The sequence below is a fragment of the Nuphar pumila genome, chromosome 12 (genome assembly GCF_984573655.1).
Source record: "Nuphar pumila chromosome 12, dmNupPumi1.hap1.1, whole genome shotgun sequence".
Taxonomy (NCBI): domain Eukaryota; kingdom Viridiplantae; phylum Streptophyta; class Magnoliopsida; order Nymphaeales; family Nymphaeaceae; genus Nuphar; species Nuphar pumila.
Window position 1 is genome coordinate 29,381,136 of NC_143260.1, and position 24,248 is coordinate 29,405,383.

The 24,248-nt window shown below is 38.3% G+C and overlaps 1 protein-coding gene across 1 annotated transcript; it reads left to right on the plus strand.

Moving 5' to 3' along the window:
* The first annotated feature begins 22,343 nt into the window (after positions 1–22,343).
* On the plus strand, positions 22,344–24,017 carry LOC149820466 (early nodulin-93-like). Its single transcript, XM_089983534.1, has 4 exons — positions 22,344–22,451; positions 22,838–22,899; positions 23,041–23,116; positions 23,830–24,017. The coding sequence occupies exons 1-4, from the start codon at positions 22,346–22,348 to the stop codon at positions 23,913–23,915; spliced, it is 330 nt and encodes a 109-aa protein (XP_089839660.1). The 5' UTR covers positions 22,344–22,345; the 3' UTR covers positions 23,916–24,017.
* The last annotated feature ends 231 nt before the right edge of the window (positions 24,018–24,248 follow it).

The following is a 24,248-nucleotide window of genomic DNA, read 5'->3' on the forward strand; positions in this document are numbered from 1 at the left end:
TTGACGTTGGGAGAGCACGATTTTTGAGTCCGCTGGAGTTAGTCGCCCTAGTCTAGTGGCAATGCAGACTCGCAATGTTGTTTGTATCGGTTTCGGAAATAAATCGTTTTTTCAAAAATATCTGAATCGGTCCGAATCCATCCGAGTCGTATGGCCTTAGGACTAGCCGTCAAGACTCACGAAGAACACGCCGGAATCCATTGACACCAGAATCTTCTCCGGCTTGCCACCGGCTCTTGCCGGGTATATAAAAAATGAGCAAGTCCTACTGTTGACGTACAGGTATCGGGCCTGTATCATTTGGCCAACGATTCAGGTATTCGGCCGCCGATATTGATACTCAAGTGAATCGTTCTAAATCGGTCGAAACAAATTTGTGTCATTAAGAACGTGACACCTGTTAAACCTATTAAAATAATATAAAAATTAATTTTAAGTATTTTTTTATATTTATTAAAAAACAGCTTATTCAAGGGTAAACTCCGCATACACGGTTGATCCCAAGCCCGGATAAAAGAGGAGGGTTGTGGTAGGCCCGTGACAGCTAGCATAAAAACTTAGTCACATCCTATGAATATGAACCTATATGAGAATTTCGTTGGGGCGTTTCCTACTGAGTGACGTGTTGTACTCTATAGGCCCGGAGGCAGTGATAAATGGGCAAGGGTTGCTAGGTCGTCGCCCAGAAGCGACGCGTTACACCGGTGCCCGGGTGTGGTGTCAAATAGGCAATGGTTCTCTCACTGTGTTGGACGGGTGGGGGTAAAGAAGATAGTTCAAGACCATAAAATTAGGTTAGCCACTTGGAACATAGGGTCTTTAACTGGTAAGTTGGTAGAGTTAGTAGATGTTATGTATAAGAGAAATATGGATATTTTATGTCTACAAGAGACCAAATGGGTAGGTGAGAAAGCAAAAGTGATAGAACCTTGGGGATATAAGATTTGGTATACATGAATAAATAGGAATATGAATGGAGTAGGGATTGTTATTAGTCGTGAGTTTATAGATAATGTAGTTGAGGTCCGTAGGAAGGGTGATAGGATTTTACTTATTAAATTAGTATTAGGTACGGATATTATTAATATTATTAGTGTGTATGCACCTCAAGTAGGTTTAGATGATTTCATTAAGCGTCAATTTTGGAAAGATTTAGATGGAGTAGTACAAGGGATATCTTATGGTTTTTCATCGGCGGTGACCTTAATGGACATGTAGGAATTAGTATGGATGGATTTGAGAGTATCCATGGAGGCTATGGTATAGGAGAAAGAAACAAAAGTGGAGAAAGGATTTTAGATTTTGGTTTGTCCTATGATATGATCTTAGCAAACACTTGGTTTAGGAATAGGGAGTCTCACCTAGTAACATTTAAAAGTGGGGTTAATACGAGTCAGATGAAATTTTTTTTACTTAGAAAGAGAGATAGGGGTTGTTGCATCGATTGTAAGGTTATATCGGGAGAAAGTGTAGCTACACAACATAGAGCCTTAATTTTAGATCTTAGAATTAGAAAATGCCGCAAAAGGGATAGACACAGGATAAATCCTAGAATTAAGTGGTGGGCACTGAAAGGAGCTAAACAAGGAATGCTTGTAAAGCAGGTAGTTAAGGAAGCTAATTGGTGTCTCGAGGAGGATTTAGAATCAATGTGGAATAAGATAGCGGGTGGCATGAGAAAGGTGGCTAAAGAGGTATTGGGTGAGTCTAAAGGCGGTGCACCACTAGGTAAGGATACATCACGGTGGAACAAGTATGTCAAATTAGCTATTAAGGTTAAAAGAGAGTGTTATAGAAATCTAAGTAAGAGTCGTGATAATGAGAATTTGGAGAAGTATATGATAGCAAAGAAGGAAGCTAAAAAAGTAGTTCGAAACGCGAGGAATAAGGTATATAAGGAGGTTTATGACAAGTTGGATACCAAAGAGTGCGAGAAGGATATTTATAGGCTTGCAAAGATGAGAGATAGAAAATCGAGGGATCTGGGTATGGTTAGATGTATCAAAGATGAAACGCAAACAGTTTTAGTCAATGATGAGGAGATTAAGGAAAGATGGAAAAATTATTTTGATAAGCTATTTAATGAAAGTCATGCTCAGGATCTTGAAAACTTCTCCATTCTTTTTTATGAGATGAATCGTGACTTCATGCGCAAGATTCAAAAGAAAGAAATGGAAGAGGCTTTGAAGCAAATGAAATCAAGAAGGGCAGTTGGCCCAAATGGTATATCTATCGAGGCTTAGAAATGCTTGGGTGAGAAAGGTTTAGAATGGTTGACAAATCTTTTTAACAAGATTTGGCAGACAAATAAGATGCCGAATGAGTGGAGGAAGAGTACTTTGATGCCTCTATATAAGAATAAGGGTGATATACAAGATTGCACAAACTATCGTGGTATAAAACTCATGAGTCATACTATGAAACTTTGGGAGAGGGTGATTGAGTATAGGTTGAGGAAGGTTGTCATGATATCGGAGAATCAATTTGGTTTTATGCCTGAAAGATCAACTATGAAAGTTATACATCTTCTTAGACAACTTATTGAGAGATATAGAGAGAGGAACAAAGATTTGCATATGGTTTTTATTGATTTGGAGAAGGCATACGATAGAGTACCTAGGGATGTTCTCTGGTGGACAATGATGAAGAAAGGTGTTTCTCTCAAGTACATTAGTATAATTAAAGATATGTACGAAGGAGTAGAAACCAATGTTCGCACTTGTGGAGGGGTGACAACCAATTTTCCTATAACGGTTGGGTTACATCAAGGATCTGCATTAAGCCCTTTCTTATTTGCTATAGTGATGGATGAGCTTACGAGATCAATTCAAGAAAATGTGTCATGGTGTATGTTGTTTGCTGATGATATTGTTTTGATTGATGAGTCTAGAGCTGGGGTTAATGCTAAGTTAGAATTATGGAGACAGACATTGGAAGCAAGAGGTTTTAAGTTGAGTAAGAGTAAGACATAATATATGGAATGTCGGTTTAGTAAGCAATGAAGTAATGATGGGAGTGTAGTGAAGCTTGGTGAGCAAGAAATACTGGTGGATGATTGTTTCAAATATTTGGGATCTATCATTCAAAAGTATGGAGAAATTGATGGAGATATAAATCATAGGATAGAGGTTGGGTGGATGAAATGGAAAAGTGCAACTGGAGTGTTGTGCGATCGTAGGATGTCATTACGGTTGAAGGGAAAGTTTTATAGAACGACAATTAGGCTCACTTTACTATATGGTATGAATTGTTGGGCTGCCAAGAGACATTATATTCAAAAAATGAGTGTAGCTGAGATGCGTATGCTTAGATGGATGTGTGGAAATACAATAAAAGATAAAATTAGAAATGAGAAGATACGTAAGAAGGTAGGCATTGCATCCATTGAAAATAAGTTGAGAGAAAATCGTTTACGGTGGTTTGGACATATTCGGCGAAGGCCTAATGATGCTCCAATTAGAAGGATGGAGAAATGGGAAAATATATTACTTAAAAGAGGTTGGGGTAGGCCTAAGAAGACTTGGATGGAGATGATAGGAAATGATATGAATGCTTTGAACCTCACCGAGGACATGGCATTGGATAGAAATGATTGGAGGAGAAGGATTTATGTGGAAGACCCAGAATGATTTTCTTTTTTGGTTTATATTGCCAACCCCAATTGTTTTGGGATGAAGGCATAGTTGTTGTTGTAGCCTATTCAAGGGTAATTGCATCAATTTTCTGTCGACATCCACCGATACTGACAAGATTTGCCAAATTACTAGGGGGTCAACGGGTTTGCTTTGGACCGAGGTGGAACCAAACTTAGACTAGATTTTCAGGTATGGTATCCAGTCTGGATCCGTGTCTAATCGAGTCTACCATAAGAGAAACCATACCTAAACGAGATAAAAACTACATGAACCGAACCAAACTATACCTAATAAAATAATATTTTTTATCATTTTTACATTAAAAATTTGTGGATTTTAATCGAACCTCGAATCGAACCATATCTAGTATAAAATTCCATAAACTATACTAGAGTCCATGTATTAATCGAACCTTCGGGTCCAGACATGGGTCTTAATTGGTTCTTATTTGTCACCTTACCCAGACCCAATTGTAAAGCTCCAAAATTTTTGACTTGTAAAATTTAAAAAAAAATAAAATTTTCTTTGTCCATCTAAAACGAAGTCTAGAGTACAGCAAAAATTGTTTGATTAGCCTAAGTTAGCAAACCTCGGGCATGTTACAAGTGTGGTGTGAACCACATAGGTTTAGATCCAACTTTCCCTATAGAGCTTGGATCTAGGTCTAACAATGAAGATTCTATTCTAACTCCCAACCCCTTTCCTTTTCAAATAAATAAGAGTTTGAATGCTCATAAATAAAACAAGGAAAATTTGAGCAAAAATAGATATCATTCCAAAATAAATGTGATGTATGGTTTAGACAATCCAAAGCTTAGGAATTTTAACAAGTTTATCAAAACATAAAAAATAAAACCTAGAAGCCCTGGTCCATCATGCCCATCTCGCATCCCAGCCAGCACTGCTCAGCAAGTCATTTCTCACCTATATTCTTTTTAAAGGGTCCATCATCCCCGCCTCGCATCCCAGCTCGCACTACTCAGCAAGTTGTTTCTCACGTGTATTCTTTTTAAATGGTCAGACTCGTGACAGCCTGACATGTATATACACAAAAAACACAATATGAGTTTCTCTTTGATTGAAGGTTCCCTCAAGTACTCGGGGACTTATAAATTTTGTAACAGAACATTACTGAGTATTTATTATGCTATTGTATTTTAAATTAATCAAAGGTCTAACTGCCCAAGAGTCCAAGCGGACAGCCAGTGGCCATGAGATAGTTCCTGCTTGACACTAGAAAACAAGAATTATAATGTATCATGTATTAATTACAACAGTTGGAAACCTATCACTTAGGATACATCAATAACCCCGGCCTCCTAACCTATAAGTGACTGGAGACCAATTGAGATGCCTTGCTCCCATAAAATATTAATAAGATAGATGAACCTATCATTTGCCACTCAAGGCTTGTACCGCCTACCCTTTTCAAGGTAGCGCAAATTCGTAATGGGTTATAAAAGTTGTCTATCTCGTAACCCATTTGTTTGCTTTAGTGCCTTGAATCATTCAAGCATCTCCTTAGTGAAGGCGAATCATTATTTATTTAAGTGTGCATGTTTAACATGTGTGTCTTTGCACTCATAGAGGTTCTTTATAACCCCATGCTCGTTACAGGGCTAACATTAGTACAAGAATGCTTTATATGCTTACACTACAAATGTCATATATACCCCATAGTTATTAGTCGGGTTCCTTGAACCATCGACTATAACATGAGTAACAATAGTTTGCGCATACTGCCCAAGGTAACATCTCATGCATACATATTATGTTTTTTCAATAGTTAACATACTCATATTTGGAAACCAACAAAGTATTTTAGATAATACCGTAAGGACTAGATTCATCAATAATACTCATATCAAAAGTTAAATTGCCTTTACTAGTCTCAAACTGTCATAAACCCTCAACTAAGGTCACAAGAGTGGTCACTGCAACTTAAGAAATCGACTCACTCATATCAAGAGTTGACCATGCAATCCTGGTGTTGAGTCTTGTTCAAAATAGTTGTTTTACAAAGTATAGAGGTCGACTCTTTCTTCAAAAGAGTAGACTATTGTTCAAAAGAGTTGATTTACAAACATATAGGGGTCAAGTCTCTCCTAAGAAAAATCGTCTTGTACCATATCATAGATCAGCTATTGATTAAAAGAGTCGACTCACATATAGCCAAGGGTCGGCTCTTTGCTTAACTCAAGGGGTCGACTCTTGTTCAAAGAATCTAACTTGCACACTTTTAGGAAGGGTCAACTCTTTCTTCAGAAGAGTTGACTCACAAAGAGTCGAGGGTCAAATTTTAAACTTAGAAAGAGTCAACCCCCATAAAAAATAGGAGTCGACCCTTGTATGCCAAGGGTCAACAGTAATACCCAGCAAGAGTCAACCCTCGTGGGTCTTTATAACAACTAATACACAACATGGGTCAACCCTTGAGGTCAAGGCTTAAAACATAGTCATCCAAGTGTCGACACTTCATAACTAAGGGTCGACCCTCGGGCATGACTAGTGACCCTGTGAAGCAGCCAGGGGTCAACTCTTGTTTGCATGAGTTGACTCCATTGCTTCACCGAGTTGAGTAACCTCTTTTCAAATCAAGCTTCTTTATAAATTTTCTCAAATCGAGATAATTTTGCATGATCTACGCACAAGTTACGTGCATAAATATATATTAGAAGCATCATATAACACCATGCAATTCGAAAAGTTGTATAATTACTATAATATCTGAAAATTTTATCGAATATTGTATTGAGATATAGAGAATTTTACATGTTTGAATTCTGATCCATACTCATGAATTCCAAATAACTAACGAGTTATTCTTATTTACAGTGAATTATTGTTAATTAACAAATTTAATTTGAGATTTACAAGGTTCGAGATGAGGTATTGGATCCGGACCTTAGTAGAGATCCAAGACAATCAACCCTCACAAATGCACGCAGAACTGTTCGAATAAGGACATTAGATCACTGAATCTTGCATAACCAGGTTTAGATTTTCGAATGTTTCGGGTCAACCCAAATGGGTTCACGTAAGGTTAGACCCATGTTGGGGTCTAAACCAAATATGGGAGAGTTTCAAATCCATTTGAGACCCAAATGGGTCTCTTTAAAGATTTGGACCCATTGGAAACCCAAACAGACCTCTTAAAGGTAAACATGATTTCCGATTCATTTGGAGACCCACATGAATCTCACCAAAGTAAAAATAGTTTGGATCTATTTGAGACCCAAATGGATCCTACTAAGCTAAATAAGAATTTGAATCCATTTGAAACCCAAATGGATCTTAATAAGGTAAAAATAATTTGGGCCCATTCGGGATCCAATTGGATCATATAATATACATATTAGATATATATAATATTATATATATAATAATAGGTTGGATTTGATGAGACCCAAATGGGTCTCACCAAATCTAAGTCCCATAACTCATAATGAGTTGGGTTTGGATCCAATTGAATCCAAACTCAACCCAACCCATCACAATCCCATCACCCTCAGTCGCACCCCTATTCCTTCACATCGTCACCCTGCTCTTTCACATTGCCACCCTACACCACCCTATCTTGCGAACTACCCTCCCTCTTTCATTTGCCTATTTAGACCCATCACTCCTAAGTTTTGTTTTTATAAAGACTTCATGTTTCCCCTCTTCCCATCTGATCTCTCTCTCATGTTTATAAAGAACTCACTTACAACTCTCTTACCCTCACTCCTCTGGTGGTGAGTCCTTGCCAAAACACCACCACCACACGCTGCTGGTGGTGTCAGCCTCCACGCTTGATGCAGAGCATCCTGAAGATCCAAGTTTTAAAGACGAATAGGTCTAGTTGGCATTAAAGCCCTAAATCTTGTTTATGACCATCAAGGTTTAGTAGATAATATTGATTGTCTCATTGACAAATTTTGATACTAAATTTGGTCTATTGTTACATTGTATTGCTTGCGACTTATCTTGTGATTATCAAAATCTTAGTGCAAAATTTGATAGTTTGAATTGCATGATAAATAGTCAAATGTTATCTATTATTAACCCAAATTTTGTTATTATCTGCAACATGTTAATGCAAGGTAAGATTATTAAATACAATGTCTTAGATGCTTTTGAGATTTAATTCCATTGTTCTGCTTTGAATTTATTTGAATTGCATTTTATAGAGCATATTGCATCAAATATTCTTGTCATTCTTATATAGAATTTTCTATCTTGTTTAGTTCTCTTTTACTTGCCTTGAACAAATTCTGCGTTGATTATATTTTGAATGTGTGCAGGGATTATAGAGTGGAATTTAAACAGAAACAAGCTTCGAGGATGAAGCCTTTCGGCCGAGGAGGAAATGATGCAGGGCATCCTGAAGATCCAAGTTTTGAAGATGAATTGGATCCAAATCCAATTCCCAAGATTCAATCCAGGATGCGATCCAATCGTGCAGGACTATCAGGGTCCAATTGGATCTCTGTCAACCCAGACCCATTTTGATGATCATGCTACACTATCTGAGATATTTTGTATCTTTTTTAAAGATTGTATTTTTATTATTCGATTCCATTTTGGCATGTGAGGAATCACGTTAATTATGTTTTTATTTGTAATCTTTTTTATTTTTTTAGGAGTCGGATTCTACGGATCTGAATAGTTCTGGTGCCTTGTAGGATTCTTTTGTGGCACTAGAGGGTGTATGGGGAACATGAGTAGTTTTTATTTGTTCGTAAGTATATTTTTTAATGCATTTTATGCAGGATCCAGTTCGTTGCATGTTTTGGATCTGGATCAAGATCCATTTCAATGGAACCCTAGTTGGCGCCATTTGGATTGGACCATTTTGATTCTCATTCAAATTTCAGCCTTGACTAGTCCAAGTCAATATGGTTGTTGGTCACTTAATGCACTTGGCCAAAAATAGCCTAGTCAAAATCATGGGTTGTGCTATGATTAGGAATGTCATTTTCCTCTTTAATGTGGCTCTTCCTCAAGCTCCAAGCCTATTAATTAAGGGAGGTCGACCAAGGAAAGGGGCTTTTGTTCTAAAAATTTTGAAATTTTCTTGGTGGAGAAGAAGTGTTTGAAGGGTGAAGACATTCTCATTATTTTGACTGTATCTCCTTAGATACTAATTTAAATTGTATGATCTTTAGCTTGTTGGAAAGATAAAATCTTATCCTACAAGTTTGTTGTTTACCATTTTGCGTGATTTGCTAGGTTAAACCGCTAAAATCTTTGACAAGTTTTCTGCTGACAGCATTAACCCTTTTGGCTGGTGGAAAGCTAGAGTTTATGAGTTTTTTTTAGAATCCCTTTGGTGAAGATCGATCTTGCCGTGTTGTGAAAGCTTGAGATTTGTGGTTGATGGCTCTCAAAGTGATTGTTCAAACTGCTGTTCGTAAATCCTCATTGGTGTCGATTGCTTTCCAACGGCATCCATTACCATCTTTATTCCAGATAAAATCGCTAGTTCACGTGTTCCTTCATTTTTTATTTTTTTCATGTGTTTCTCGTTAAATATTGCTTGTAAATTGAAATAGGGTATGTATTGTTTTTCGATTGAATGAATAAAAGTTTTTTATGTTACTAAGTGACTTTATTGTTCACAGAATATCTTGTTCTATTGGTTATTATATAACTCGGATTTTCTGTCAAAACCAAGATTCCCGAATCTCAAGTTGTCTAGAAAGACTCTAATAAAATGATTGTATCGGCCTCAATACTGATCGGTTTCTAGCATTCTTTAACTTCCCCAAAAGATAAGATGATTATCTACAACTTTGTAGTTGAGATCATGTCGTGAATCAGCCGTTTGAGTCCTTGAAAAGTGCTATCAAAGTCTCAGTCTCACAGGAATCCATTGTCACCAGTTTGGTTCAGAACACTCCCAGTGGTGTTCGGCATTTTTTAATTATCTTGAGATTTTTGCATAAAAAAATAATTTGTTTGATTCTGTGGAAAGCTAAAACCTAGATCTAAAACTTTTATGTTCAAAGTCTTAGCTGAATCTTCGTTTAGGTGTCTCAAAAAATCTCAGTCTTTTTACTGTTATCGAATAGTTAGAAATTTAATTCATTTGATAATATTTCATACAATTTCCAAAATTCATAAAGACTCATAAAAAACTCAGAAAAACCAAATATTAATTTGTTGGAAAGGTCTGGATCTGACCTATGCTTTCTCAGTTGGTAGTTTTTGCAAAATTCACCGTCTACAGGGTCAAAAACCCCTACAAACTGACTATCCATGGAATGTGAAAGTCTGTCATAGACTTGCTTATCAGTCTTGGTCTCGAGTCCGTGGAACAAACACCTATGATCTGAATTCCGTGTTTTCAGATTTGTTGGAAAGCTGTGCAAGTCACGTACGACTTTTATTTGGACCACATATGTCAAAGAAGAGTGTTCAGGTCCTGAAATTCTGTTTTCTTAGAGTCTTGTTCAGACTCATTGTCGTATAAGCTTCCACGCGTGTCAAAATCTGTTTGGATCTTGGATCGGTACATACCGAGTCCACATCGTGTTATCACATCACCACCTCATTGTCTTCTTTTTTTTGTTCTGTCGGCAATCACGAGCAAACACACCGGTATCCCTGTGTTCGTTTGGCAACCACAGCAGCCGCAACTGCTCTGTTTTCTTTTGAAAATTGTGGGAAAAAGGTGAAGCCATTACTTTTTTTCCCTTTTCCCCTTCAAAGGGGGTTTTCGATGGATTATCTAGTCTGTTTGTTTCTGCAATTTTTATGCTTCTTGAAATTATTGATTTCTCATTGCAAATAAGTTATAATTGGACCTTGCCAAACCCTCTTGTTTAATCGGTTTGTTACAACCAATATAGATGGAATAAATGGTCATACTAAACTTCGATTCTTGTTTGTGGATTTGGTTAACGCATGTGTCACTTTGATATATGTTTTGGGGAAATGGGCAATAAGAATTTAGGGTTTTCCTCATCATTCCATTCGGTGGTTGAAGAATATTTCCTTGTTAGACCCATTGTTTGGTGGGGAGGTGGTTGCTTGGCTGCTGGTTTTATGAGAGTCAGTTTTGGTATCGTATCATGTTTATTTTCAACAATGGGCATTGTGTTTTTACAATTAGCATGAGTTCTAATTGATCTTTTCTCACTTGAGCTATGGTTTCACAAGTCTTAGTGTTTTTGATGATTAGCACCATGTGTCGTCTTGCTCATTTGGTCTATATATACATGCCTCTTATAACTTTTTTGTAAGCTCAATGCAAGTTAGAATGATGGTTTCTTTTTCGAGCAGAACTTGAAACAACCTAGACTTGCACTCGGATTGACTCAACTCTGGTGAAGTCAGCCACTAGGTGTTGGACCCTAATGCTAATACACAATGCTTTTACATATCAACATGAATTAATTATCCTCTATGGTGCTAGCTTGTGCAGTGAAATATTGACAACAGTTGGAAATAATGTGGAATCACCTATCCCATAATACAATGCTTCGTTCAGATTAATACTTTCATATTCTTATACCTATATTTATAATAATTTATTTTTGTTTTAAATATTTATTTGTGAACGTTTTCCTATTCTTAATGTTTCTTTATAGCAAGTTTTCTCTCTCTCTCTCTCTCTCTCTATATATATATATATATATATATATATATATATAGGAAACTGAGCTATGGTTTCATAAGTCGAGTCAGCTGAGTAAAACACTTTGCGAGCCTCTGTCGCCATTCTTCCCTTCTTCAAATTTCAATCAACGAAACCATGCCACCTCCTCTATCGTCAGAACCCCATATCACATGAGTACCGAGGCCACAATCAACTAAGCTCACTACCATCTGTATATGTGGCACTAGGTTCGAGTCACAAATCATCTTTACCACATTCAAACTAACACATCTCAAAAATAAAATACCCAGGGGTATTTTCTGAAGGTTTTGCTCATAAACTGCACATATTTCAAGGTAGGGAGTTCTTACACCAAAATTTAGAACATTATTGCCCGCAGTTGTTCACCGAAGACAAAGAAAGGGCAAATAAGTATATTCGGGGATTGAAGGAAGACCTTCGCTTCAGAGTAATGACTAACATACCTTAAACCTTCCTTGGTGTTGTTTCAGCTGCAACAATGTTGAATGAGGAGTGGGAGCGCTCCGGAGTAGGACAAGCCAAAAGGCCCTCTGAAAATGGTAGAGGCTACAAACGACCTCTTCCTATTAATCAGGGTCAGTGACTGCCCTTCCAAAAAAAGAAACCTCGAGGAGGTAAGTTTAACCCTCAGACCAAGAGGCAAAGACAACAAGGAGCAGCCCAGCCTCGCCAACAACCGAATCAGGCTTGTCCGAAGTGTAATGATAACCATTCAGAGTATCCATGTCCCCGTGATACAGGTGGTTGCCTCTACTGTGGAAAGATGAGCCACTATGCCCGTAATTGCCATAAGAAGAAAGCAGACAACAGGAGGATGGGTGTTGGAGGATCCCAACCCCAACCTTTTTCGAGCACCTCATCCCCAACAACCACAACAACAATAGTCGCAAAATGCCCCAAAGAAAGTAGTTGAACGTGTCTATGCTACCTTCGTTAAACAACTAACAAAAGGCGACTTGGTGCAAGGTACAATACTAATCGCTGGGCAAGCATCTCATATTTTATTTGATTACGATGCAACTCATTCCTTTATTTCCATCAATGTTGTCAAAAGCTTTATTGTACATACTGAATCACTTGAACACAATCTAGAGGTATATAACCCATTAGGAGATAGAGAAATGTGTGTGAATTATATACTCAACTTAGATATTGTGTTAAATGAGCAAAATATGTCTGTTGATGTGATCATACTCGATATGACCGATTTTGATGTCATCCTGGGCATGAACTGGTTGTATAAATATCATTCTCGGGTTTTATGTCGAGAAGAAAATGTGATATTGTCGCATCCTGGAGCTCTTGAAGCAGAGTTTAGACTATCTAGACCCACCCTGAAGAACCATGTGATCTCATCATTGAAGGCATAGAAATATATGAGGAAGAGATGTATTGCCTTCCTAGTCAGTGCCATTTTGACAGAATCAACACCCGTATCAATTGAGGACTTAGAGATAGTTTGTGACTTTCCAGAGGTGTTTCTCGAGGAATTGTTGGGACTTCCCCCTCACCGAGATATTGAGTTCAACATCGAACTCTTGCCTAGAACTGTACCTATTTCCAAAGCACCATATCGGATGGCACCAGCAGAGCTCGAGGAGCTAAAGAAGCAACTGCATGAACTAATGGATTAAGGGTTTATACGCCCTAGTATATCTCCATGGGGAGTGCCAATGTTGCTTGTTAAAAAAAGGATGGATTGATGATGTTATGCATCAATTATCGAATGCTTAATCATGCCACAATAAAAAATAAATATCCATCACCTCGTATAGAATATATGTTCGATCAACTGCAGAAGGCGAAGGTATTTTCAAAGATCGACCTTAGATCTGGGTATCATCAACTCAGAATTAGGGACGATGACATCTCAAAGACAGTATTTCGAACAAGATATGGGTATTATGAGTTCGTAGTAATGTCATTCGGGCTCACTAATGCACCAACAACATTTATGGACTTAATCAATCAGATCTTCAGACCATACCTGAATCAATTCATGATCGTCTTCATTGATGATATTTTGATTTACTCGAAGAATGTGAAGCAACATCAAGAGCATTTGAGGATCGTATTGGATATTCTCAGAAATCAACAACTGTTTGTCAAATTCTTCAAGTGTGAATTTTGGCTCAATGAAGTTATGTTCGTAGGTCACGTTATCTCAAAGAATGGAATATCTATTGACCCTTACTAAGGTAATCACCTAACCTCTTAATGTACTATCCAAAAATAAAGATAAGACTCTTTTGTTGTTAATTCTTAATTAAATCATAATTAAGTGGAAGTTGTACTGAATTGGGAGCAACTTAAGAACATTAGTGAGATCAGGAGTTTTCTTAGCTTGGTTGGATATTATCAGAGGTTTATCCAAGACTTTTCTCGTGTTGCCTTGCCAATGACAAAACTCCTAAGAAAATGAGTAAAGTTCGAATGAAATTAGGAGTGCAAAGAGCGCTTCTAGAATCTAAAGAAAAAACTTACCACTGCCCCTGTGTTGACCTTATCTTCTGGTCAAGGTGGCTACATGGTATACACCGATGCTTCAGGAGCTGACTTAGGTTGCATATTGATGCAAAATGGAAAAAAAATTGCCTATGCTTCACGTCAGTTGAAGATTCATGAAAAGAACTACCCAACCCACAAATTGGAGTTAGCAGCCGTGGTGTTCGCCTTGAAAATTTGGTGTCACTATTTGTATGGGGAGTAGTTTGAGGTACTATCTAATCATAAGAGCCTTAAGTACCTATTTTCGCAAAAGGAGTTAAATATAAGGCAACATCGTTGGCTGAAGTTTATCAAAAACTATGAATTCACCCTCTTCAAACACCTGGAAAAGGCGAATGTTGTAGCAGACGCTCTTAGTCGCAAGACTCAAGGCACTTTAACCAGCCTTATGAGTGCATGTTGAAAGTTAGTAGAGGACTTTGTCGCATGGAAACCATTTGTAAATAAGCAGGGTATTATCAGATTCTCTAGTCTGACTGTCCAACCTGAGATCATCACTAGAACTATAGTGATGCAAAAAGAAGATCCATAGTATGAAAAGATGAAAGCGCAAGCTCAACAGAAAGATACCACCTTTCATCTTAAGGAAGATGAGAGCATTTGAATGCAGAACATACTATGGATACCAAATGACCCTAAGTTGAAGGAAGAAGTCCTAGATGAAGCTCACAAAATTAAGCACACCATTCACTCTGGGAGCACAAAAATGTTCAAAGACCTTCAATGAAGGTATTGGTGGAACGATATGAAGCGCAAAGTGGCAACTTATGTCTCTCAATGTTTGACTTGCCAGCAGATTAAGATCGGGCATCAAAAGCCTAAAGATATGCTGCAACAAATGAAAATTCTGTAATGGAAATGGGAAGATGTTACCATGGATTTTATAGTGAGATTACCAAAAACCCGAAGGCAACATGATGCAATTTACGTAATCGTCAACCAACTCACCAAATATGTGCACTTCTTGCCAATCTGTATCAAGCAGTCCTTTGAAAGTTTGGCAGAATTGTACATCAGGGAGATAGTCTGTTTGCATGGAGTGTCAGTCTTGATTATTTCTGATTCTGACCCTCGTTTCACTTCTAGATTTTAGAGACATTTGCAACAAGCCTTAGGTACGAAATTGAAATTTAGTACGGCTTTTCATTCTCAAACCGATGGTCAATCAGAACATACTATACAAACTTTAGAGAATATGTTGTGAGCCTGTATGATAGATTGAAAAGGCGAATGAGATGTATATGTCGTACTCACCGAATTCGCTTACAATAATAGCTATCATGCTAGTATCGGGATAGCTCCATACGAAGCATTGTATGGAAGACAATGTCGATCACCAATCTATTGGGATGAAGTTGGTGAGTGAACTGTAGACTCGCCGATAATACTGCAACACTATACTCAACAAGTACAGATGATTTGAGAAAGACTGCGTACAACCCAAAGTCGACATAAGAGCTACACAGATCAACGATGCCGAGAGCTCGCATTCGCAGTTGAGGATATGGTGTTTGTCAAAGTATCTTCAACCAAGAGCGTGTTCCAATTTAGAAAGAAAGGAAAATTAAGTCCTCGATACGTGAGACCATTCAAGATATTAGAGCGGATTGAAGAAACAACTTATCGTATAATGCTACCTCCTCATATGATGGTGGGTCAGAAGGAAGGCCCTTCACTGCCTGAACTTGATGAGAAGAAAAAGGGGGCAGGGCAATGTGTGGTTTGACGAAGGCAACTCGTGGGGAGGGTAGACAAGGGAATGGTGGAATGGATGGTGGCTAAAGCGTAGAGATGGGAGATCCAGTCAACAACGGAAAGGGGAGAAGAGGTGCAGCGAATCTCTGTTCTCCTTCCTCGACAGCAAGTGGGCAAGAAGGGTTAGGCGACGGTGGAGGGGGAATCACTGGCGGTGCTGTTGGACTCGACAGTAATGGCATTGGGCGGGCTGGTTGATTCATGTTCTTTCCATCCTTTTTGTCATGCGTGATCTTATTCCAAAATCACTCAATATATATCCAAGCCCACATTTCTTGTTGGATCATTTGAAATCCATATTATTTAGTGTGAATATTTCAGTATTTGAGTCATTATAATGGATCTTGAACCCAATATTCAAGTTTTATTAGATTATGATAAGTTTTGTAGGTTATCGGTTTAGGGAATCTAATAGGATTAGAAGTCTTTTCCTAAACATGTAGGGAAGTTTTAAGATTAAAGAGAGTCAAAACTTGAGAATTCAGAATCGAGATTGATTTTAGTATTTCAAGTTATTTGTTTCATTATCTATTTTGGGGTTAATTTCTCGTATTTTCTATTGATTTATTGTATTTCTCAACTTTTTCTAGATATAATCATAGTGGTTATAATTTAAAAACCGGGCAATCCTGATTTACATCATGGGGTTTAGCGGACCCCTGCCAAAACAACAACTGCCTCATGTGGCAGAGAGATTCGATCCTGGGCCTTCAAGACCCCTCTTACCACATGGGCTACCACCTTGGTGGTTTTTTTTTTCCTCGAGCTCGAGTTAGGCAAACACCTACCAGTTATACAACTATACCATTGGGTTTTGAACCTGCGAAGTCCCACCACAAGGTGACTTGCCCTAGCTCTCCTATCAGACAAGTGGAGAACCCGTTGGTACAATGTGTAAATTCAATTTGACGGTCTAAAAGCCTGGATATGATCTGAGATGTGACACAAGCACAATGCATAAATTCAGTTTTTTTTTTTGGAAAATAGGCAAGAGGGGACAATTTTTTTCATTTTTAATTAATAAAAACATTTTTTTGATATTTCAATATGTAAAATGCTCTTCTCATTAAATATCATTAAAAGTATTAAAATGATATCCATTTTTTATTGGTAAGCTAGGGTTAGGCGGGTAGGTCCTGGCCACTAGACGGGTGATCATGGTTCGATTCCCATGGTTGTCGCCCTCTCTACAAGCTGGCGCCCAACATAAGCTCTGGGTGCAGGGGGTCCTAGCCTCAAAGTTTTACGCCGTCCGCAGGACAACCATAGGTATAGAAGTCGACCAGGTCTTAATACTGGGTGCAGTTTCTTCGGGTTTAAGTAAACCCCTACCAGTTACGGAGAATATGGATCAGATTAATTACGTTTCATTCGGGGGTGGAAAACCAATCCGGTGGTTTGCCTTTTCATACCCTGTCACGACCAAAGAAGCCCATCCGAGCTTAGATTACAAGCTCAATAGCCCCAATACTTGTTTGCATGCACACACAATTTTTTTTTTTAAAGGCAAGCTTGGGTTAGGCAGACCGGTCATTTATACTACTAAATCCTTGGGTTTTGAATATGCAACCTTCCAACACAAGGTGACGTGCACTAGCTGCTCCTACCAGACAAGTGGATCCCCCATTGGTACACATACACAATTGATGTGCTGGAAATTTGACATCATGTGCACAATATCCAAATCCAAGTGGTAAGTGGGGTCCTGTGTCAAGCTGAAGTCCCAGGATCGAATCCCTCTGCCACATGGGGCAAAAAGTTCGGTTTCAATTGAATAATTGCCTATTCCCCAGTGTTTGTTTCTGAAGAGGCAAATTTCTCTGTCCAATTACACTTTTTTGGGTTACACACCATAAACCGACCGACCCAAACACAAGACCAGTTTCCTGGTAGTTGACTGACAACATTTTTTGAAAGGCTGTTCACTGACAATAACAAGTAGCCAGATAACACCAACATGGTGAAATTGGAAGCACAGGTTGCAGCTACGGAGCAATACCCTAATAAACGGATCAATTCTCAAGCTGGTTGGTTCCTGACAAAGAGAGCCAGTTTTTTTCTTTTTGGGTATTTTCGAGGAGAAACCACCCCTATGATTAGGGGTGGCAAAACCTGACACGACCCGCCAACCCGCCTCTTAGGCGGGTTCGGGTTGGGCTTAAACTAACCCGTTTAATAAATGGGTCGACCCGCCTAACCCGTTTATTAAATGGGTCGGGTTCGTGCTAGGGGTATGCCAACCCGGCTGACCCGTTTAATAAACGGGTTAGGCGGGCGGGTCAACCTGCCAATCCACCAACCCGCCCCGCCAACCCACCCACCAACCCGCCCACCCACCCACCCGACCCACCAACCCGTTTTCCCGACCCAACCCATTTATTAAAAGGGTTGGCGGGTCATGTCGGGTTACCCATTTATTAAATGGGACGGGTTAGTGTTTGCCACAGCCGACCCGTTTAATAAACGGGTCGGGTTCGGGTTGAGGTATGCTGACACGCCAACCCGCCAATCCGACCCGATTGCCACCCCTAGAATGGAGCACCCGAAGTTTTTACACTTATGAGGGGATGCTAGTGAAATGACGATTGAGGTCCCTGAGGGTGCGTTTGATCCATGGGACAAAAACACCCAAATTTTAAATGAAGAATCTGATCCAAAAGATAAGATATGGTTGCAAGTTGCAACAACATTGTCGAACAAGTTGTGATACATCCAATTAAGTATAATTAATTATACATATCTTTGTTCATCAAATCACAATCAATCCAAAAATGCATAGTATTCCTCAATTGGGTGGGTGTCATTGTAAGTTTCTTTAAGAACCATAATTTCTTTTGTATTCTGTGGGTATCTGAATGATTATTTCTATCAAAATCATATATCAAGATTTCATAAGTGTATATATATGTGTGTTCAAGCTTTATCAACTCAATCTCGCCACATAGATGTGTTTAGGAAGGTTTGTTTGCTAAAGATCAAGATTTCAATCGTGTTATTTTGATAAAAAAATATGTTTTTTGGAATCATAAAATTTCAGTGCATTGTAGACCGTTCATTTTTTAAATCCCTTATAAAACTTGGTTATGTCACGATCATATGATTCAAAGCTCATTTCTCACTAGCAAACATTATAGATAACAACCGTAAGAGTTAATTTAGAACAAAAAAAAAAAAACAAGCGTATGATTTTAAGTTCAACAGTTCAAAGCACCAAATATTATATATATAATATTATTAGTTGAATCATAAATATATATAAATAATGATTCAACTAATAAGGGCCCAGAAAGACGAGATTTTCATATAATTAAAAAGGTGAGTTTTCTCTCACAAACATACCCACTTAAAAGCCGTTGGCTCACGTGGGCCCCATGCTTTTCCGAGAGGTGAAGTTTTCTTATGAAAACCCTTTCCCAAAAATGGTGGGGGCCAGTAACGGCGTAAAATAAATTAAAACAATTTTATTTAGGCCATCTTTTTACCCTTAATCCCAAAAAAGCGTTCAAATTTTTGAAATTTCTTATGGATACCCCTCTTTTTTCTGTAAACTGCCAAACATAGATCTACTCTAGGCCCGGACCGGTGCCTGTTTAAAGCTCGGCCTGTTGGGCTTTCAGTGTGGCTTGTCCAGTTTACTAACGGTCCGAGTTTTGGCCGGGTTCTTAACGGGCTTGGGTATGAAGAGCAGCTCATTGGCCCCCAATGCATTTTTTACTGTGTTCAACTTGGCCCGGCCCAAATCTATTTGTAAATAGTAATAATTAACAAGTTCCTAACTTTTCATTCACTCAATTAATTAATTTTTTTTTATAAAATGAATATAACTAATTAGGTAAATAGTAATAGTTATTTTTTTATATTATTAAAAATTAATAAATAACTCAAGCCCAAGAAGCTAGCTCAGTAGCTCCTGGGCTGACCCAAGCCCGGACCACATTTATAAACAGCCCGGAACTAAAACCTTGGCCCAAACCTGGCCCATGACTGCCTGGGTCGGCTTGGCCCATCGGGCTGCCCGGCCATTGGCAATTAACTCAAAGTTAAATCTCAGTTAAGATGAATTAAATATCAATAATGCCCTCAAATGATTAAACGTTTTTCCCATTTCTTTTATAAGGGTAAATAAGTGTGTTTCAACTTCAAAGGGCAATATAAAGGACTCAAAAGAATTATGTTTCCCAAGACGTTGGTGGTTAATATCTTTGTTTTTATTTGGCAGTTTTCAGTAAACCTGCAGCTTATATCAGGAAATAAAAAAAAAAGAGAGGCATTCTTGCAATAAGGGTGTAAAAGTTTGTTTTCAAATGAAATTTTACGAAAAAAAAAACATCTTCTGAACCTGGGCAACCTAATGTACCAAAATATTCTTGAATTCTAAGGGGTATTATTGGAAAATAAATATGTCTCCAATCATTCACTCTTGCAGGTGATAAGACGATGAGCTCCATCTGAGCGTTCCTTTGTATATTATTTATTCCAAAGTGGTCCACCTATTATATAACAAAGAAAAAGTAGATCATCTGACTTCTTTTGCATTTGTTTACTCTTCTTCTATTCCCTTTTCTTGAAGGCTAGAAGACAACAAATAACAAGTTTATCAAAACCAAGTTTTGATGGAAATGAATTGGTTTATAAAGTAGGGGAAGTTCATCCAGGCCCGTGTAAAGATATGCTACCTCATCTATACCAAATAGAAGGTTTGAAAATGAGACAAGCGTCAACTACTACCAAGATTATCTTAATCCGTATCCTAATCTTCATTAATTAAATCTTTAAAGTAAGGCCAATTAATCTAGGGTATCAATGGGTTGGGTTTGACCTGAACCCGACCCGTACCAAACCTTATAGGGTCAGGGTTTGGTGATAAATAAGAAGGTCCTATTAGATCCCCGGTAGAACCCGAAGGGTCCGATTAGTATATGAAGCCAGATATGATTTGTCAAATTTTATACCAGAACAAGGCCCGACCTCATGAGTTTCAACTAAGATCTGCATTTTTTCAATGTAAAAAGATATACAACATTATTTTACCGGGTATGGTCTGGATCATGTAATCCTTATAAGATTTGGGTATATATAGTTTCTCTTATGATGGGTTTGATTGAACCAGCATATATACAAGTCCGATACTATCATCTCAAATCAGGTCTGGGTTTGGTTTCACCTGGGTCCGATCCAAATCCCAGCCGTTGATACGCCTAGGCTAATATATATATATATATATATAAATCCGATAAGAACCGTGTAAACCTACACCTGATTCATATCCGCTAAAATTACAGAACTTAATCGGAACGGGGTTTAAAACCGAGTTTGGTATGAAAATTTCATAAACCATAACTGACCAATTTCATAAACAATATGAAGCCTTGTGGACGATCTGGATAGTTAATCGGACCCCTTCTTTGTAACCAATCTTCGACTCTATAAGATCTGGTCCGAGTTAGGTTCGGGTCATACCCGATCCGTTGACACAGAAACGCCAGTAACTGCCAAAGGAGCGGGTTTACCATCGGATGTCCCACGCGTGTCCCTGACTTTTGGGGGATGGTGGTGATGTGATGCGACCCCCTGATTTCTTTAACCTCACCCACCCATGGTTTTCTCATCTTTTGGAACGCACCTCCAAAACGATGGACTCCTGTCCAAAACCCCCTCAATGGGAGCGTCCCCTTCTTCCAACAAACTTTATTACTCTGGGATGCAATAAAACAAAGAAAAAAAAATCTATTCTAAGGCTTCACCACAACCGACAAACGAGGAATGATTTACCAAGGGAATTTTTTTTTCTGAAATTTCTGACAGTTGCGTTTTTATAAAAAGTGACGGGAGGAGGAGAGAGATGCAAGAGATAATGATGTTTTTTAACAGGGAAAACGATATTTTCCGGTTATGTAAAAAAAAATCTGAGTTTTTTTTATGTTCAAGACTCTACAGCGCAATGGGAGTAAGCACAAAGGTTTGGGCTTGGTCCCAAGGAAGTCTAAAGAACACAGTTTTTAAACCTTTATTTTCAATTATAATTTTAAATTCTTAACTTGTTTAATCACGCGATTTTTTAGAAGCTGTGAAAGGTCAAAAGACTGTGATTCAAAGCCCAGTGCTTTTGACGATTTATCGTACGTCATTCGATTCGGGTTCATCCTCTTCCGCTAATCATGATACCATGCTGAGGGACTAGAGTGGATCCCAGGGGTCAGCTTAAAGGGGGTGCCCCTGTTTCTCTTCAGTTATCTTGGAACTGACAGAAGTGGGAAAAATGACCCAAATCCATCAATAGACAGTGAAAAGTGATGTCATGTGTTTCCATAAGACTGGTGCACTAAAATAATAATATTTTTTTATCCAAACAATGGGTGCTCTGGTTCGGAGCTATTGTACTTTTGGCAAGAGTGGTTTTACACCTGTGGGGAAGTGGGATAATTTAAAATTTTTTTTTTTATCATTTCTAGCATTTTAAGTTACTTTTGTCCTCTTTAAAGTTTAGCCTTCTAACAAGTTTGTTTGTTTTTTTTTTTTTTATCATTTAGTTTTTACCATGTCCTTGGCATTTCTAATAAAGGATTTAAAATTATAGTTTTTAACTGGAGCCTTTATACCATCAACTAAAAATAACCAGTAGCTGGGGGCCGACCCTAGATTTCTTTCTCCACAAACCCGGAGAAATCTCAGTAGTTGCTCTTTTCCTCCTCCCACTATAAATTGCACACCCTCCACCCTTCATCCCACAAGACAATCTGTTCTCCCCAAATCACTCCTCCCTCTATCAACCATCACCTGCTTCTAAGTTGGTTGTTGTTCTCAATCAATCTTGTGAAAGACAATGGCTGGTGATTCTTCTGCTCGTAATGTGGTTTCTTCTCCACAGGAGATCGGCTGTTTGGGTTCTCTGGATCAAAAGCTAGCCATGGAAAAGCGCTGTGGACGTGGTAATTTTATTCTTACCTTGTGAAGATGAATCTTGATTAACATTACAAGGGAGCCATGTATTATTTTATTGATCATTCATCAATTGAGGATCTTATGTCCAAAAAAAATGACAACCCACATCAACATTTTTTATGCTTTTCCTCTTGGTTTTGAAGTTATTCAGCTTACTTGTCAGTGTCATTGTATCATTCCCACTACCATTTTCCACATTTGATAGATTTTTAGAAGCTACTAGTTTTTTCTTTCGGTTTTAGGGGGAATTTCTAAGCAAGAAAAGGTCCAAGAGATGCATAAACAAACCATTTTTGTTTATAAGCCATCCTACAGTTTTTCTAAGGATTTGATTTTACTGAACGACTGATGGTTCTGGTTTTTGAATGTGAAGAGGGTGTCGTTGCAGGAGCAAGGGCAGCTGTAGTTGCCACCGTTGCTAGTGCTATCCCTACCGTAAGCAACCTTTCCTCTCTCTCTCTCTCTCTCTCTCTATATATATATATATATATATACTTCGTTTATATCAATTATCCTGTACCTTTTTCATCTCTTTTCAATTTTATTTTGGGTTTCATGTCTATGTGTGTGATGCAGTTGGCAATTGTGAGAATGCTGCCTTGGGCAAGGCGCAACCTGAACCCCACTGCACAGGCCCTCATTGTCTCCTTAGGTAAAAATTTTGGTCCTCATCATTCACTAATTTGGAGCCTTGACCATGTGGTCAGACGCATGTAGGTAGGACCCAGCCTGGTTTGGTTTGGTTGAAAATCAGACTGAAACCTGTTTGGTGCCTATTTATTAAAGGGTTATATCATTATCTACCCTGGTGCGTAAGGAACCCCCATCTTTCAGGGAGGCTGTTTTTACCAAATCAGACATCTTGGATGTGTACAGTATGGTCGCAATAGTAAGAATCAACCATTTAAACTTAATTTTTTTTAACATAAAAATATGTTCCTTTTGAGGTTTGAAGATTTGGTACATTACAGGCATTGATTCTTCAATCGTCATAAAATCTGTCACACACGTCAGAAAGACAATCCCAAAGGGTCGGATGTGAAAAAAAAAGAGTAAATTATTACAAATTTTCACTAGGAGTTCCTTATCCACGAGGGTATCAAACATTTCCCCTCTTGTTAAAATACTTATTTTACACTTTTTGAAAACCTGGTTTTTCTCTGGGCTGGGCTGGGCTGGGCCGGGCCGGGTTTGGATCAGAATCACCTTTTGTGCGACCATGTTGGATCTACTCATCCAGACTTATCCTTTTCAGACCAAAAAGCTTGGTTTATGTGGGATCTGTTTTATAAGTTTCAATAATCATACTGCAAATTACTGTCTCATCATAGTTAAACTAATAGAGTTGGGGGATTTTGATTGCAGTGGCTGGTTCCGCATACTTCATTGTGGCAGACAAGACTGTGTTGGCTACGGCACGGAAGAACTCCTTCCAACACAAGCAAGTTTGAGAAATAAATGTTGCATCTTCTATATGCTAATATTATCACGTCTGTCTTTTTTACTCATGTTTGTTTGTTACATATCTGATCAAAATATGTATCATTAGCCCCTGTTTCATGATCTCTCTCTGCAATGTGATTAGTGATTACACAATAAAATTTGTGTGTGGAGCACGGATCAGGTGCAATGTGATAGCACAAGAAAAGCGTTTTTTCATAATCGTCTTTACTTTATAAATAAAAACATCCTTTATTTGTTTTTTCAAAAACATTTTTACATTTTTAAATATTACGATAAAATTCCCACTTCCCTCTAGAAAATGGCAACGCTTTTGGGGGGGA

What these genes read in the sequence shown, in the direction of transcription:
- LOC149820466 (XM_089983534.1), top strand. Translation starts at nt 22,346, where the DNA reads ATGGCTGGTGATTCTTCTGCTCGTAATGTGGTTTCTTCTCCACAGGAG. An exon ending in TTGCTAGTGCTATCCCTACC is followed by an intron (nt 22,900 to 23,040) that starts GTAAGCAACCTT and finishes TGTGTGATGCAG; the next exon opens with TTGGCAATTGTGAGAATGCT. An exon ending in GGCCCTCATTGTCTCCTTAG is followed by an intron (nt 23,117 to 23,829) that starts GTAAAAATTTTG and finishes TTTTGATTGCAG; the next exon opens with TGGCTGGTTCCGCATACTTC.